Here is an 18,128-nt window from a genome sequence, read left to right as displayed (position 1 = left end):
AGGGAGTGTGTAGGCAGACTGTCGGATGGGCAGAGGAAGTGAAACACGCTGGATATGAAGGAACTGGGACCTTAGGCACCTGGGAAGAGTATGACATAGTCACCTGGCTGAGTGCCTTTCCTAGACATGGGCATAAGACCAGTGCAGAAACAGGAAGATCTGCCCCATCAGTGAAGAGAGAGAAAGGAGAGGATGTAGAAAAGGAGGGACAAAAGAAATAGCACAGAAATAAAATAAAGCACAAGGCAGTAGAGATCATGGAAAGGAAAAAAAGAGGTCTCTGGAGAATATGGTTGATAAACTGGTGTCTAGTTGTTTACCTGGGAATTATTTTCTTCTGAGTAGTATAGACAGTCCCAGATGCTGCTGAGAATGAAAGTGGTGCTCAAGAAAACTCAATCTGAGTGATTTTTCCTGTATACACATCTGCCTTGGCCATTTGAGCTGTGACAGATCTTTTTCATACCCTGTATCAGAATGTCCAAAATTTAAGGTCAATTCTTTTTGCCATCATCCCCCTTCCTCCAGGGCCATTAACATGAGGAAGATCCTACAGTTGCACTTTCATGGCAGGCAGAGTGTCTGGAAGGCAGGCTGGGAAGGCCTGGGTCTTAAGAACCTAAGCAGCCAGTTATGGCGTTAGTCCTGTCTGCCCTGGGAAGCTATCGCTTTATTGTTCAGCCAGAGGCAGGTACAAGGTTCCTTTGCCTTGTAATTTGTATAAGTGCAAACAATTTCTTCTAGAACCAGCCTCACACACTACAATTCTGGATGCCAGTGGAACTAGCCACAAACATGTGAGAGACCACAATCCCAAGAGATGTCCAGAACACACAATAACACATAATAGTTTTTTCTCTTCCTCCACAGGAATTTTTAAATTCTGCTCAGTTTTCCTTATCTGATTTTTGGGGTTTCAAGGCAGGGTTTCTCTGTTTAGCCTTGGCTGTCCTGGACTCACTTTGTAGACCAGGCTGGCCTCAATATCAGAAATCCACCTGCCTCTGCCTCCTAGGGAACTGGGATTACAAGTGTTCACCACCTTGCCTGGTTTTAGTCCCCCCCCCCCCCTGTTGTCTCTCATCTCAAGACAAAAACCACAGGACAGGATCAGGAGGACATACCTCATTGTTTTAGGGTTTTAAAAATGTCAGGCTCCACTCTTTTAGACCAACACCTTTCCTTAGAGCTGTTTAGGAGTTGAGTGTTGCTTCTAGATCAAGAAGGTTATGACTGTCACAGGGTTCTGAATATTGACAAAGAACCCACTAAGTGCTCTTTAAGCCCTGCCTGTTCTAGAAAGTTCTAGAAAACTTTCCTTAGCTAAATCACCTTTTATATTTGGCACTCGGATCTCTTCATAGACTTCAGAAATCACTCTTACCAATATAGATGTTTCATATATTATTCCTTATTTTTACTGCTCTACCAGTATTTTCATAGAATTTTCTCTGAAACAAGGACCATATTTCCTTTCTCCCTCGACCTCTGACTGCTACACTCCCAAACACTCCTTGCTTTTCTTAGTCTTGTCTTCACTTTCTATGAGAACCCTTTATTTCCTGGGAAGAGTTTTGACTAGGTGATTCCCACTTTGTGATAATGTCTTGTCTCAAAGTTAATTATTGAAAATCACCTATATCTTTTACGCTGGCCTTTTTTTTTTCCTTGTGACCTTGACACAGCTCTTGCCCTCTCCTTTGTATTTTTGTTACCTAACTATTTAATCATTATAATTCTGGCCCTCTTGAGCTTGGTCACAATCTGTTCATGGAATCAACAGCTTGTTTTAACCTTCATTCTTCTAAAAACAAAATTATTTTAAATGACATTTTCCCCCTATTTTGTTTTCAGTGCCAGGAAGAGGAGGAAGAATGCTTTTTTTCCTAACAGAGGGAGGAAAATGTTCCAGGGTCAAGTGCAACTAGGACTGAGAGCCTGGTGGGGCATATTTGGTAGTATAGCATGTAGGGTTTTGGTCCAGACCCCTTATCAGGGCTACCATTTCACATGGCTTCACATGCTCAAACCAAGGAAATGACACATCAAATAGTCTCACAGATCAATTGGAGGATTCAAGGACCCCTCTATTTAATTCCCACCTCCAATTCACGTTTCCAGATTACTTTATAGCAAAATAAAATTCTAGAGAAGCTTTAGAAAAAAAAGAGAAAAAAAACCTAAAACAATGGGAAGTGAAAGGCATAAAGAGAAGATGGAACCTTTAAAGAAGGGAGTATCCCAAAGGAGGTGGGGACAAGGGGAGGAGAAAGGGAGGAGGAGAGGAGGAGGAAAGCGAGCCTGTCTCTTTAAGGGGGTTGGCTGTCAATCAAAAAGCCCTTTTCATTGCAGGAGAAGAGGACAAAGATACTCAGAGAGAAAAAGTAAAGGACAGAAGAAGGAGACTGGAGATACCAGGCTCCTTCCAGCTGAACAAAGTCAGCCGCAAAGCAGACTAGCCAGCAGGCTACAATTGGAATCAGAGTGCCAAAGACATGGGTGAGTTTCAAAAACTTTAACGGCAAAGATACAGGCACAGGAATTCAAAAGAGATTTTCCAACTTTGGGGCTTTGGGTTACCAATGGTTTGAAGAGGTTGCGTTTTGGCACTTATTTTCTGTTTTAATTCCTTAGCATTTAATTTTATTAACTCCTTCTTTGCTGTACTGAGCATAATGCTTCATTGCCAGTGAATGCCAGCCGTACCTGTGGAGTCCCACAGAACCTTGGAGAGAACGCTCACAGGACGGATGTGACCATTTGGTTTCCTCACCCCCATTTTCTTGTCCTTTTTCCTTTGCCTTCTCTTACGACCCTGGTCAGGTTATCTAGAACCCTTAGTTCTACTGGAAGCAACATGAATATTGGCTAACCCTCGTATGTATCAAATACTTACTTCCCTGATACAAACCTCTGAGCATGTTTGGCATCAATAGTATGTGGAGGAATGGGGAAAATTGGACTCAGACATGGCAGTGCCTATAGTGGACATACCAGGCTCAGAAAATGAAAATACAGTTCACACTGGTTTTTACCATATACGGATTGTAGGTGCATGTGTGTGTGAGCATGTGCATGTGTGTGTGTTTTTGAGTGTGTGTGTATGTGAGCACAGGCATACAGCTCAATGTTTCTAGTAAGTATCATGGACTTAACCACAATCCCTGCTGTAACAAAGTGGCTTCTATCTAAGGGCTCTTGTTAAGTTGACTGAGACCTGAGGGCTTTTCTGTGTTCCACAAGGATAGAGGCTGTGAAGTTCTGGTGTCCAGCAGTGTCTGTTCAGAGTAAGGTGTGTGGAGCATAAGGGTCTTTTCCTAGGCAAGAGGCTACAAAGATATGTACATATTGCTCACATTTGGGAAAGAGGAAAGTAGCAGCTGAACACATATGCAATGAAAGGAGATTCAGTTGCCCTGTGTACTCACCATGTAACATAGTAACCAGTAAACTGATAAGATGCACAGAAGTATTTTTTCAGTTTGACTGAACTGTTGTTAACTTTGTGGTTTTTTTTTTTTTCCATCTCAAGTCACTGAGAGAACTGTTAGAAGCATGTATGTAGGTACAGGAGTCAGGAGGGTGGCGTACTAGACAAGGAGTCCAAACAGCCAGGTTTGTATGTCAGCTCAGTCTGTGATGAACTCTGCAGAACTGGGCATGTCACCATGAATCACCACCTTATCCTCTGTAAGACAGGGACAATAATAACTCTTTTGTCTACTTTCAGCATGGAAGATCAAGTAATAATGATGTGGCAGTCCTGTCAGTGTAGACAAGTCCTGTGAATTCTGATGACGCCCACTATCATGCAACAGTTCATACCTAGGCTGGTGCTCCTCTTTCCAAGGTTATTAGGTTTTCATTGTGCATACTTTGTATGTTTGTGTAAGAACAATTTGATCACCTGAGAAGTAAAAAGAGAAGGTGAGAAGTAAAGTGGGAAAGAGTCAGTCCTGCTCTAGACTCAGGAACCCCACCTAATGTGAGTGCAGCTGATTGAGTAGGTTGTTCCTTCAAAACAGAGAGGGTGTGTATGTTGAGTCTTACTTCCTCAGAGGATAAAGCCTTGAAGAAATAAAGACAGACAGAAAGATGAGGATAACAGAAATATTATCTTGTAATGGAGGCTGGTTGAATTCCTTAGAGGAAGCTTAGCACACAGTAAGGTGTTATTGAGGATGTACATTTAGGTAAGAAATGCATGGACTAGGGATACATGAAGGAATAGCCATTGTCTTTGCAATCACTCATCAACACAGTGTCTGAGACAGTATACCATCTCTGACAAGGCAATGAAATGCTATTGCTTCTAATGTGGAGTGCATTGCCATTTAACTATTGCAGTAGACAAATCAAATTGTAGATCTGGAATTGACAGGAACATTGGAATTAATCTGAAGTGGAGCTGTGTGTTATCACATGCCTTTAACACCCTAGGAAGCTGAGACAGGAGAATCAGTATAAAAAGGCTATCAAGACAACCTGGAGAGACTCTCATTTAGAAAAAAATAGTTGTCTGAGCCAGCCTTCAATGCAGAATTCATTTCTTTGACAATAAAAGAAACATACACAAGTCTCTGCTTAATCACTTCCAGACAGAGTCAGCTTATTATGTCAGCCAGGAAATCTCTTAGAATTGGAACTGAAGAAGAGTACTGAATCCAGTGGTCTCTGAGCAAAAAGTTTATGGGCAGTGTAACAGCTTTATTAAAAATTTTTCCAGACTTGGCAGGGAGATGCTTCAGATGAGTCTTTGGAATAACAATTGAAACTAAGAAAGAATATTTTCTGCCCAATAACAGTGCCATCTCTGAACAGCAAAACATCAATTTCCTCAAGCTTGTTGTCATCAGAGAACAGTGGCTGTTACCCTGGCAACCAGACTGTGATGCTTCCCTCCAAGTGTGGCTTGGAAATACAAACTGTAGAAGCAGAGCAGAGGCTGAGTTGTGCTAGGTAACAGAAGACTATCTGATCCCATCAAAGGCACCACAAGAATGTCAAGATTTAAAAAGAAAGCAGATTTAGACCAGCATATTAACTGACTCTTCCTAGAGACACTGACAATCAAGGGCAGCCTTCACCACACCACTTCTTATCTTGCTGTGCCTAGTCAGGAGCTCTTGAAAAGCTAAACAGATTAAGTGATTTGCCCTTGTTTTGAGGAGTTTCACCTTGGCCCTGAGCCAGGACACCAAGAAATCTAGTCCGAAATAAGGTTCTCTCGGAGCTTTCTAAGTGGTAACATCTTTAATCTAGGGAAGGGAATAGAAACATTAACATCTTCAGGTTCTAGCCAAGCCAGTGATACGTTTTTCCTCTGTTTTATGTTGTTTTGTTTATTTGGTGTGTGTGTGTGGGGGGGGATTGTATAGTCTTAAAAATTATCCCTCAGGTACAGTTCTTTTTTGTCTTAAATGAAAAAGAAACAAATATCATCTTTGTCCAAAGAACTTCAGGTTCTAGAAAAGGTTAAGTCAGGAGTGACCTGATAAGGAACGGTCATAAGTCAAGGTCAGTGAACGAAGTATTTCCATCTTTTCTCACTCATAAGCCCTACCCAGTGTCAGGGTTATATCAAAAGTTCAGCAAATCCTTCCATAGCCTTTGGCAAGTGATTAAGAATGATCTTTCACTGACCTCAGAGCTCTTTGCCATTCAAGGCTTTGAAAAAGAGTCAGTGGCATCCCACAGAAGAGAGTGGGATTCTACAGAGGATCTGACAGCAGAAGGTGCAGTTGTACTTATCTCTAGTGACAGACTGTTCTTTATTTCCTCACAAATGGACAAAGTCAAGACGATGTTCAAGCAACATATTTTAACAGTCAAGCATTTTTGGCCTCCAAGTCTTTATACGTGAATTGTTCTGTGTGTGTGTGTGTGTGTGTTTCTGTCTTTGTGTGAGAAAGAACATAGGAAGTAAGGTGGTCCAGATGCTGTTCTTGGGGGTAGTAGTTGTAATCACCAATAGTAGTGGTTATCACTAGTAGTAGCAACAGTGTTAATAATATCTGAGTAATAGGAGGCTGGAGTTCTTTTTTTATTTAACCTTGTCCACATGAATTGACTATCAAGCAGGCTTGAATCCCCAGGCCTCAGTGCCTATAGAGCCCTGTTGAGATCTTGAATGTGGTATAAGTACTAATATTATATAGGAAAGACAAAGTCATAGGCAGGGCTTTATCCTGACAAGATGAGGCCAGAAGCGAAAGCCTTTGTCTCTGTTACCTCCTGATAATTGTTGTTTTACTCCTAGAACTCCCACCCACTGATCACCATTCATCCCTAGTACCAGTCACGGCTACTCTAGTATCTTGGCCATGTTAATGGCTATAGGTCATGATCAAGGAACCCTCTGTTCATGGGTTGTAGTTAAGGGGTGTATTCTGTGAGGAGGAGAAGACTATAGTGGAGATTAGAGACTTAGGGAGATGGGACCAGTTTCTCACTCAAAGAGCTTGCCTGTTGTTTAGCTCTATTGTACAGGGTTCTTCTATCTCTCCCTTTGTCAGCTGGATTCAAGAGACAAGCTGGGAATTGTGTGGGGTACAATTGGTCTCTTTCTACTATTCCTTTCTATGAAAGCCCTTCCTCTCCTCCCTTTGATGAGTTCCCAGATTCACACTAAATTTCCATCATGAAGCTGGTCCTTCAGGTGTGCCCAGGGCATGGGAAAGGAGAGAGGGCTTTGAAGCACTTGGCTCCTACTTAAAGAGATAGCATCAGGATCAGGACAGTCAGAGGGAATGGGCACTAATCTGAGACTCACAATAATATTGTTGATCTCTGACAGAGAATATTGGTGAGAAAGGAAGTTCTATTAGAGATTGACCATGCTTGTTTGGGGGATTTGGAGATAAATAGAACCAGTTCTGAACTGTTGTCTTTAGTTATTATTTTGACCACAGGATTTGGGTACATCAATTTTAACACTAGGTAATAGGTAGCTCTGATTTTCAGTTTAAGAAATAAATTTGTTCTCCCAAACAAGATTGGAAGTTTTCTGAGGAAAGCAACTACACTACTAATTTCTTTGTTTCTTGCAACATCTTTGTTACTAATAATGTGTTTAATGTTTGTCCTCAAGCCACTCAAACACAAAGAAAAAGAAAGCATTATAAATGGTCATTAATTCTGTGATCACGCATCAAAATGAGACATTTGAATCTCATTGAGTACTATTAGTATTATGCAATTCTTTTATACTGACTCCACCACATCACAGTTTATACTTACCAGGGAAATGACGGAATGCCTTTTAACATTCAAAACCCTGTTGACCCTGAGGTATTATGAAACAGAGAGCTTAAAGTTTTAAACTGTTGTTCCCAAATTCATTTCTTGGATTGTGAAAAATAGAAGTGAACCCAATGAACTTTTATTCAGAATGCTTTGACTGTCAACTACTTTGATGAAAAGACAATCTGTTATATGATCTGAGTTTTCCTGTTAGAATTCAAATTTTGACTTTTGCTTTGGGCAGACTAGCTGAGATTCTTTATTTCTATTGAACTTAAATGCCCTTAGAACAAACATTTCCTCTGAACTTTGAGGAATTTAACATCTGATGCTGGTTTTGATATTACTAAACTATTATATAACCTAACATTGGTAGATGTATCTAAGGGCATTTGTATTGGAATCCTCATTAAAGATTCACCAAAGCCTTATTTCCTGCTTTGAATATCAGTAGAGCAGAAAAGGGGATGTTAAATTATTATCTGAGCTGTAAGAAAATAGACAAAAATAGATGCAAAAATAAAGTATGGAGAGATGGCTCAGCTGTTAAACGCTAGGCTCAAAGCCATAAATAAAGTATTAAGTGGTGATCTAGAGTTGATCCCAACATTTCGTCACCCAGTAAAAACACTAAATGTGACATTTTCTGGTTATCTTGATGACTACTAAATGATAATATGTCCAAGATGATAGGTCACACTTTGTGTGGTTCATCACTTGATTATAAGAAGGAAAAATTGTTCTTAGTGTAGATGAAATAGAGAGGACATCAGCTAAATCATTGGGTAGATTTCTCTGTTTGGCTGGAAAGAGCTCAAGTTCCTGATCATACATGCCTCACCATTAAACCATCCTATGGTGAAAGTGCTGGGGTGAGATAACTACTTGCAAGGATAGATGGCTCTCCCTACCCTGGGCTAAATAAACAGTCCTTCCATTGTTTACTGGATCTGACCCCGTCCACACCCCCAGGCCTGCACGGCCTTGCAGAATACCAATGAGACTCCTGAGATCTCAGAAGAAAACAAGGCTTCTTTGTCTCGGGAAGTTATGGAGGGCTATGTCCAAGGCTTGACCCTTTGCCGGAGAGAGAGAGAACAGTAGGGTCACTGACCTCCCCTCCCCCAAGGCAGGCTTCTGAGACCTCCTTTACTAGAGGAGTCTAAGAGTTTGAGGGTGGAGAGGAGTTAAAAGGGTAGAGAATGAACATGGGAATGCTGTTTACTTCCAAGCACCTTTTCTTGATGTATGGGATGCCTGTAGTATCTTAACCTAATGACACAAAAGAAGAACAATTTCTGAAATGTCTCCCCAAGACAGTGGTCAGTTTCAGCTGTCTCATTTTCCTTTGGTGTACGCATGCATGTATTGCACACATTTGTGCAAGTGTGCACGCACACACAGATCATAGGGCAGTGGTGATCATCCCCTCAGTTCATATTGAGTGAAGTCCAGCTTCTACTCACAGCAGCACAATAGCACAGCTACAAAACCAAATCAACAGCTTCTCATGGAAGCTGAGTCTTCTGACAGGGAAGCTTCAGTTTGGGGAAAGTGAAAGGGATCCAGTTGTGCTACAAATGTTTACTACACTTTGGCTTGGGCTTCTGAGCCTTATCTCTAATGCAGTGTACAAAGATCTTCAAAAAAGACACTCTTTGAAGGCCAGGAAAAGACTGTCCTTTTATTTATTCTGTGGTTCTGATAAAAAGGACAAATGCCTCTATCCCAACTTTTTTCTGATACATATAATTTGATCTCTCAACATCTGTTGACATTACTCAACATAGCTGTGGAAATCACAACATTTTTAAGTATTTGGGGTTTTAATAAAAACTGATCTCATATCAAGGGGACAAGGCAGCAGACTTCTATTTCCCCATTGTACCCTGTTGTATATAAGTGAACATGGCTTGAAGAAATACATGAATGTAAATGTACAAACTTCAGAAAATTATTTTTGTTCTGTAAGGAGATAAGGAATTACAACATACTTATCACAAACTAGTACTTCCTTAGGCAATAGTACTTTCTTAGCTACATTTTCTGATTATTTGCATGTACATGCACTATAGGATAGGAATAGGTTAGGAATAGATACATAGAATAAACCTGGCCTATATATGCATGCATGTATATGCACACATTGTAAGCATAAGTATATACATACATATATTGAATATATTGTGTCTATATATACTATCTAATATAACTATGTATGCTTATACTTTCCATTTAAAGATCTTAACATTTTCATTTTTGTACCTTTTGCAGATCTGGTCGAGAGGCCAGAGGGAACTACATGTTTATCTGTCTAGTCAGTTACCTCCTTAGCATTTGATAACTTTTATTTGACATAAATCTGTGACTGCTTTATGTACCTTTCTTGTTTCTCAGCAACACTGTCACAGGGCTGAGATATGCCAGGTCTGAGAGCTCAGGGATTCTCAGCAGTTTAAGACACCTGTGTTCCCAGGCCCTGTGTGTTTTCCTCAGGCTGGAAAGCTGTTGTGGCCATGATAGAAAGTCTCTTTGCATATGTCCTGACAGAATCTCACTGTTGTTCAGAGGACATTAAAACTGGCCAAACTGCAGTGGTGGGGAGCACACATGTAAAGAATTGAAAAATCATCAAACCTGTATTAAAATAGTTTTTGTAGAAGAAGCTGTCAAATCCTCTGAAGCTGGAATTACAGGCAGCTGTCTGACATGGATTCTGTGGAAGAGCAGAAAGCACTCTTAACGACCAAGCCATATCTTCACCCTGAAACCTGCATTTTTATCATTGTCTGCAAAAGCAACTTTCCTATTATCACTCCTGGTCCCATGCCAGTTTCTGTCTTCTCTGAGTTGCTCCCTTCTATGTAGACCAAGAAGGATTTGCACTCCTTGCAACAAATATCCATCATGTGTGGGAATATCCAGAAGCATGCCATTTCCATCATATCTTCTACCTAGAATGCTCCTTCAGTTCAAATTGTTTGAAAATATTAACATCTATGGTTAGCACTCATTCCTTCTGAAATTCCAAGAATATTTATCTGTAGCCATTTACTTGGTTTCCTGGAATTGTTGGTGGAAAATATTACATTTACTTCATTCATCTTTCTTTAGTAAACTAAAGACTTTAATCTGTTAGAGCTGGCACCTTTTCTGCTTTAATATCCCATGTGCAATGCTGGGCACATTTATTCCATAATTGACTACAAAAGTAAGAGGGACTAATCTCACCACCTTTCTGGATTGCTACTCGAATTATTTGACTCCTTTATAAAATAAACCCATAGATTCTGAGTATTGAGGTGAGGGTTCATTTTTAAGAATGGGACAAAATAAGGATCCTGGGTCAACCTCACATTCTAAAAGCTAAAACCCATAAATTCTCCTTTAGCACTCCCAAGATAACCACTTTTTCTTGTTGGTGGCATGGGCTGCTTGGCCCAGCAGTGTGGTGTGAGTAGACAAGTTAGCTCTTATGCACTTCTGACTTTTACCCTCTTTCTTTCCTAGGCTTGTTAGAGTGCTGTGCAAGATGTCTGGTAGGGGCTCCCTTTGCTTCCCTGGTGGCCACTGGATTGTGTTTCTTTGGAGTGGCGCTGTTCTGTGGATGTGGACACGAAGCTCTCACTGGTACAGAAAAGCTAATTGAGACCTATTTCTCCAAAAATTACCAGGACTATGAGTATCTCATTAATGTGTAAGTACCTCCCTACCCCATTCCCAGACTCGTCTCCTTTTCCCTCACCCTGTCTTAGAGGTATAAAACTCATCAGTATCTTAGTGACTAGGAGGGGACCAGTGTGGAGCTGGATAGAATTCTGGATAGAGGGCTTGTCATAGACCTCTGTGTACCCTGCCATGTTGGAAGCTTTAAGTAAGGGAACAATATCAGATTCAGAAAGGAGGTCTGCCTCCTCTCCCTCCTCCCTGTTTTCTCACACATGGCCTGATTGCTGCTAGGTATGTTTAATGTTCCTTGAATTGTCTCCACAGTGGCAGGTGGTGGTCCAAGGACTGGGCACAGTGGAGTTTTGATCTGATACTGCTTATGTGTACTTAGGCTTAGTAATAAGTCTGTCTTGCAGCTAGAGCAAGTTGAGTTACTACTCATTCATTCATCTCTCTGTCTAGCATATCTCTCCTAAGGAGCGGCATTTCTGAAATGACAAGCAAGGAGTGGCAAGCTTGGTTCTCTAGGGTGCAGGGTAACAAGGAATAGGGGGAGAAGCATGTGCTCGTGGCTACCCACTGTCTGTTTTCACTTACTTCAGTGAAGAAAAGGTGAAGGAACACTTGAAAACCCTAGTGATTCCTTTCAAGAACCCATGGCCACTCAGGCGTGTACATTACTAACTGACAAGGAGAGTAGTATCCTCTGAACAGTTATCTGGACTTTTCTGTCTGTCAATGCAGGATTCATGCCTTCCAGTATGTCATCTATGGAACTGCCTCTTTCTTCTTCCTTTATGGGGCCCTCCTGCTGGCTGAGGGCTTCTACACCACCGGTGCAGTCAGGCAGATCTTTGGCGACTACAAGACCACCATCTGCGGCAAGGGCCTGAGCGCAACGGTAACAGGGGGCCAGAAGGGGAGGGGTTCCAGAGGCCAACATCAAGCTCATTCTTTGGAGCGGGTGTGTCATTGTTTGGGAAAATGGCTAGGACATCCCGACAAGGTGATCATCCTCAGGATTTTGTGGCAATAACAAGGGGTGGGGGACAATTGGGCGTGAGTCTGTGGCCTCATCCCCACCCAAGGTTGGGTCCTCTCCAGAGAACCTGGCTTTTGAGTGAGGAAGCGATGGCTACAGCCGAACGATATGGTCAGGAAGAACGTGGTGCCTGGCCGCCTTAGCCTCACCTTTCAAAGGTTCCCTAGAAAATTTCATCTCAAACTGAAAATCATGAATTTTGTAGGAGGCATTGTACAATAAGACCATTTCTAATCAATCTGTTGGTATCCTTGTTACTTTGTTCCTAGTAAGGACTACAAGAGTAGACCAGATTACACAAGAATCTAAAATGAAAGTCATGGGATTGAGACTTAGTTAAGTAACCTGAAATGGAGGGTGGATCATAGAAATCAAAGAATTGGCTCCAAGTCACAATATTCTGGGATCCTATACTTTGGGGGTTCCAGAGAGAATTATTCTAGATTTGCATATTTCACCCTTATCTTTGGGCTAGCTATGGTTTAGAAAGACATACATTGGTTTTCAGTCTTGAGAGTTAAAGATTTTTGGGGTCTGAACATGTGTGTGTTAAGGTGATGACTTCTGTGACCAGCAGTTAGCTTGGAATGGTTTTAGATTGGAAATTTAAATCTCCTATTGGCGTTGTTCAGTGACTAGGGAACAAAAATTCTGTGGCAAAGGACATCTTGTAAGCTCAGCCTAAGGCACAAAATGGCACAACTTTCTTTCAGGACATTTTTTTTAACTTTGTTATACCTTCTCTGCCCCCCAAACCCCTGAAGCCCTTCTAACCCAGGGATCCACCTCACTCCAACTCCCACCTACTCTCCTTACCCTCCATCACACTTGGGGCCAGTTCTCTAAGAGATACTGCCAATGACACCTCACAGAAGTGCCCTGCTCACTAATTTCATTTGAGGGAGATGCCTTCAATCTGACTTCATTGGCATATGCCACTCCAGGATTTTGTTTCAAGGTCTGCAAGTTGATGCTGATCTTTAACCACCCCATGTCAATTGTTTTAGTTTGTGGGCATCACCTATGCCCTGACTGTTGTATGGCTCCTGGTGTTTGCCTGCTCTGCTGTGCCTGTGTACATTTACTTCAATACCTGGACCACCTGTCAGTCTATCGCCTTTCCTAGCAAGACCTCCGCCAGTATAGGCAGTCTCTGTGCTGATGCAAGAATGTATGGTGAGTTGGATGGGGGAACCTTAGATTACCTAGCATCTCTAGAAACAACATGTACTTGTTTTGGTGAGGAGGATGGTGATTATGGAGAAATTGTAAGATGAGAAATAAACAGTTCTTAGTTTATTAATCCTCTTCCACTGAAACTAAGAATGTTTTCACCCTCCCAAGGAAATATGGAAGTTTGGGGAGGTTTTGTTTTGCTCTCCTTCTTCTCTTTTTTCTCCTCTTTTTTCCTCTTCTTCCTCCTCCTCCTTCTCCTCCTCTTCTTCTTCTTTGCCCCTCAGTCTTTTTCTCCGATTGACTGCTATTAATAACCAAAGCAGCACATTTTAATACTACAAAATTATACAATTACTCAATACCACTTTTTCTTTTATGTAAATTTTTAGAAAACAGGATCATGCTTACTGTCAATATCAGCTTTACAGCCAGGTTAGAGAAAGTAGAAGGTTCTGGAGAGAGTCTCCACATGACCCTTTACCTCTGTGAAGTTTACTCTGTTGGTTTTTGCATGTTAGGTGTTCTCCCATGGAATGCTTTTCCTGGCAAGGTCTGTGGCTCCAACCTTCTGTCCATCTGCAAAACAGCCGAGGTAAGTGAATGATGAGGGTAATTTTGAAATAGACTGGCTGTTATTACACAGAACTTCTTACCTATAACAGAAGTTTCTCCTCATGTGCTTCAATGTTAAGGATTATAGTATGTCCTTGTTGGACTTTGAGTTAGCAGATTTCCCCTATACAAAATAATGGATAAGTGTACCTGAATTAATGAGCATACTGATTAAAGGTAAAAGTATCTACTTAGCCCAGAGCTGATTGAAAATATTACTTTCCCAAACTCTACTCATTAAAAGAAAAATGTGTAGCTTTAAGTAAAGACAATACTTAGTAGGAAAATTTCACAAATGAAAATTTTCATTTTGGTTAAAAACTTACCAAGAAAAATGGGCCACACTCAGAGACACAGAAGGGCTCCATAAAATATTTTTAATTTGGAACTCCTTAATCTCCAATGAGATGCGAAATAAGTACATTTGAAAAAAAAAAGAAAATTCTTCCTTGAGAACAGACATGCTATTGCAGCAAAGGAATAAAAGCAAATCCTGCAGAGGCAGTCAGAGAAACAATATCTTTGGAAAGGACGTATTGACTTTAAAATTTTGGATCTCAGAATGACTTTAGGAAATGAGTTAGTTATTTGGGATCATTAATCTCTTTTCTCAGTCTTCTACATGCTTTGGGTGTGAGGTGCCAATGATAGAGAGTTGACACTTAGGGAAGTGAAAATTTGGATACACAAAATCAACATACATGAAAACTATTAGCCCACCCAGATAACTTCTTTCAATGTTTACAGCAGATCATGCTTTGCTTTTCTGTTATAAGAAATAATTTTCTCACACACATTTTCCTGCAGTTCCAAATGACCTTCCACCTGTTTATTGCTGCGTTTGTGGGTGCTGCAGCCACACTAGTTTCTCTGGTAAGTTAAAGATAATATTAGAAAAGACGTGGTCCAGGGATAGCTTGAGTAGTGTTAGGCTGAAAGGCTAGAAAGAGAGTCATAAAGTGTTTGACTCCTTCCAACCTTGAAAGGCTGGAGAGAAGCTATGAAGAGGGATAGCAAGGTATGGAACTGTGTATTTCTACTGTGAGTTGTCAAGGAACTGACAAGAGCATGGAACTATCACTAAACAGGATTTGCTGTATTCCAGTATTCTAGATAGTTAATAGCATCTTAGATAGTCTCCAGTGGGTTTAATTACTTCCAGGGAAGCTGGAGGGACCTGCTCACATTAGAATTGTTATAATTCTGCTGCAATCCTGTGCCCCAGGTCCTGAGGGTAATGTTAGTGCAGTGCCAATGCAGTGTGCTCGTTGTTGCAGATATAAAACCTCAGGCAGCAGAAGCAAGATGATATACTTCACTTCTTTGAGGTAGCAGTTAACTACAAGGAGGATCTCCCAGAATCACCCTCAGCACTGCAGAGACCTTCACAGAAAACCACCTCACTTCTAATTTCTGAAATTAATTGATGCACAAGAGGGAGGAGGGCTATGCTGCATGAAGTAGTTGTGTGTGTAGAGCAAACACTTTATGACTCCAAGTCTACTAGACATGTTGATATGACACAGCACAGGGATGGCCAATTTCCTTAAGGAATGGTCAGTGGTAAGCAGAATCAAGCTGTGGAATAAATCTTTATTGATTAGGTTATTTGGGAATGGGCTATTGTGGAAGTGTCTAAAAGAAGTTTTCTATTCACATAGTTAGAAAATAAAACAGGAATGTACCTTTTATTTTATTTTATTTTTTACAGACAGACTATTTCCTTTTCTTTAGGTGTGATTTTATTTCCCCTCTCCCTCATTTCCAAAAGGTTTTCAGTAGGGAGAGCTTCCCTTTCTACCATTACTTACCTTTTCTCTTCTGTTTCCTACAGCTCACCTTCATGATTGCTGCCACTTACAACTTCGCCGTCCTTAAACTCATGGGCCGAGGCACCAAGTTCTGATTTCCCATAGAAATCCCCCTTTGTCTAATAGCGAGGCTCTAACCACACAGCCTACAGTGTTGTGTCTCCTATCTTAACTCTGCCTTTGCCACTGATTGGCCCTCTTCTTACTTGATGAGTATAACAAGAAAGGAGAGTCTTGCAGTGATTAATCTCTCTCTGTGGACTCTCCCTCTTATGTACCTCTCTTAGTCATTTTGCTCCACAGCTGATTCCCACTAGAAATGGGGGATGCCTCAGAAGGTGATTCCCCAGCTGCAAGTCAGAGAGGAAGGAAAGCTCTAATTGAGTTTACAAGCATCTCCTCAAGACCAGGAATGTGTGCTTCCTTCTCAAAGGGCATTTGTTTCCATTGAGGAAAACAAAGCAGAAAGAAAGATTATCAGGTAGAGAGAAAGGAATGTCCTTGGTCTCCTTGCCATCAATAGGAGCCAAAACCAAGAACTCAGTCTTATCTTCCTATTTCCACTGAAAACAGAAAAAAATAAAATAATGCTAGCAAAGCAATAGCATTTGCCCAAATCTGCCTCCTGCAGCTGGGAGAAGGGGGTTAAAGCAAGGATCTTTCACTCCTAGAAAGAGAGCTCTGACCCCAGTGGCAATGGACTATTTAAGCCCTAACTCAGCCTACCTTACTTACAACATAAGGGAGCACAGTCTTTGTGAAGACAAAGGGGCCATCATCTGTCCTTACACCTCATTAGGAAGAGAAACAGAGTGTTGTCAGGATCTTCTCACTCCCTTTTCCTTGATAACAGCTACCATGACAACCTTGCGGTTTCCAAGGAGCTGAGAATAGAGGGAAACTAGCTTACATCAAATACAGCTGTGACCTTATTTGGTAGAGGCTAAAGGTGTAATTTGGGATGGCCCTCTGGTAAATGCAAGATAGTTAACTCTTTGGATAGCATATCTTTTTATTTCTGTCAATTAATTGTGTCCTCGGGCCTCTGGCATATGTTCACAATGGTGCTCTTTTCCTGGGGTTTTATCCATTCAGTCATAGCAAGTGATTTGAAGATCTTGATTAGTTTCAGATTGATTCATGTTTCATATTTTCCAATTGTTTATCTCTTGTTTGGAGTTGTATCAGAATGAACTGGAGAGTGAGTTTTTAAGTATGGTTTATTTTGAAAAAAGAAAACTGAACAATATGCGTCACAAAAATATTTGAAATTGTCGAGTCCAATGAATTTATTGGGTTTTCCACAAGGATTCTGCCATTTTTAGAAATAGGCTTAGTAAATTTGAACTTCAAGTTGAATTACCTGTCTGATATTCTCTTTCCTAACAAATTACAGATGATTTTACTGGCTAATATTATGTTAGCATTTTGAGAATTAGGCTTAGCATAGAGGTTATTGTCTCTTGGTATATATATAGGTCACATAATAGTTTGTGCCAGCTGTCAGCTGTTCAGTTGGTAAGCTTACATAGAGATCTGGAGGAACGGAGAGGACAAACAGAAAGAATTTGAAACCTGAAGAACTCCCAGATTTCAGACTTACCCTGTATTTGTTAACTTTGGGTTTAAAAAAAAACACAAACAAATAAACAAACTCTGATCTATTTTTATTGAAGTTTCGAAAAGCTAGTGTAGATCTTTTACTGTAGATTTGTGTTGTTATTCCTCAAAGTGGCTTCTGCCATGTTGAAGGAGATATAAGACTTTGCGAGAAGACATTTTGACTTGTTTTGGGGCCAGTATATAAAGTAAACTAGCAGGTTGCACAAGCATGAGGAGAGGGAAATGGATCTGCAAGAAACCAATCAAGATCAAGGAAAGTTAAGTAATTTATATATTTTCTTTTGTTTTGATTTAATAACATAACAGATAACCAAGCATTTCCTGAAGACCACACACACACACACACACACATACACATACAGAGAGTTAATCCACTGCAAGTGTTTCCTTCATTCCTGATATAGAATTTTGATTTTAACAACATAAAGAATAAATGTTTAGAAACTTATCTTACAAAATGTATTTTATAAAAGTAAGGAAAATAAAATTAAGAATGTTCTCAATCAAACATGGTGTCCTTTGAGTGAGTTGTTCTGTTTGTTCTCACTAACATGAACTTAATTATAATTAGCTCAAGGTACTCAAGGCCATGTAAGTTATTCTTACACTACTATGAAAAATGTATAGATACAAAATGTATAGATACATACATTGCTTCTTTTTTTTAATACCTAAAGATAGTAAAAAATAGATGCAAAATGCAAAACAATTTACCTGAAGAAACCCAATAAATACTTGTCTGAACTTGAATATCGTGGGTTTTTTTTTTTTTTTTGGTTTGTTTGTTTGTTTGTTTTGTTTTTATCCAGAGTTTTACTATGTATCCTTGGCTGGCTGACCTTGAGCTCTTAGAGATCCGCCTGCCTCTACCTCCTGAGAGACCGAATTAAAGGCATGTGCTAACATGCTGGGCTGAACTCAGTTTTTTATACCTGTTCATTTTGTGTTTAATG

At 40.4% G+C, this 18,128-nt stretch overlaps 1 protein-coding gene across 2 annotated transcripts; it reads left to right on the top strand.

Moving 5' to 3' along the window:
• The first annotated feature begins 2,327 nt into the window (after positions 1-2,327).
• Plp1 (proteolipid protein 1) lies at positions 2,328-17,683 on the top strand. 2 transcript variants are annotated; one of them, XM_021661595.2, is made up of 7 exons: positions 2,328-2,499; positions 10,753-10,939; positions 11,656-11,812; positions 12,961-13,129; positions 13,648-13,721; positions 14,549-14,614; positions 15,576-17,683. In XM_021661595.2, the coding sequence occupies exons 1-7, from the start codon at positions 2,496-2,498 to the stop codon at positions 15,645-15,647; spliced, it is 729 nt and encodes a 242-aa protein (XP_021517270.1). In that variant the 5' UTR covers positions 2,328-2,495; the 3' UTR covers positions 15,648-17,683. The 2 variants fall into 2 exon arrangements, with proteins under 2 accessions (XP_021517270.1, XP_021517269.1); XM_021661594.2 differs by having other exon boundaries at positions 2,330-2,499; positions 11,656-11,917.
• The last annotated feature ends 445 nt before the right edge of the window (positions 17,684-18,128 follow it).

The sequence above is a fragment of the Meriones unguiculatus genome, chromosome X (assembly GCF_030254825.1).
Source record: "Meriones unguiculatus strain TT.TT164.6M chromosome X, Bangor_MerUng_6.1, whole genome shotgun sequence".
Lineage (NCBI taxonomy): Eukaryota > Metazoa > Chordata > Mammalia > Rodentia > Muridae > Meriones > Meriones unguiculatus.
Note: the sequence above shows the minus strand (reverse complement) of the source record. Positions and strands in the feature narration are given on the sequence as shown.

Coding starts and splice junctions, on each gene's coding strand:
- Plp1 (XM_021661594.2), top strand. Junction 10,940..11,655: donor TATGAGTATCTCATTAATGT/GTAAGTACCTCC, acceptor CTGTCAATGCAG/GATTCATGCCTTCCAGTATG. Junction 13,722..14,548: donor CCATCTGCAAAACAGCCGAG/GTAAGTGAATGA, acceptor ATTTTCCTGCAG/TTCCAAATGACCTTCCACCT.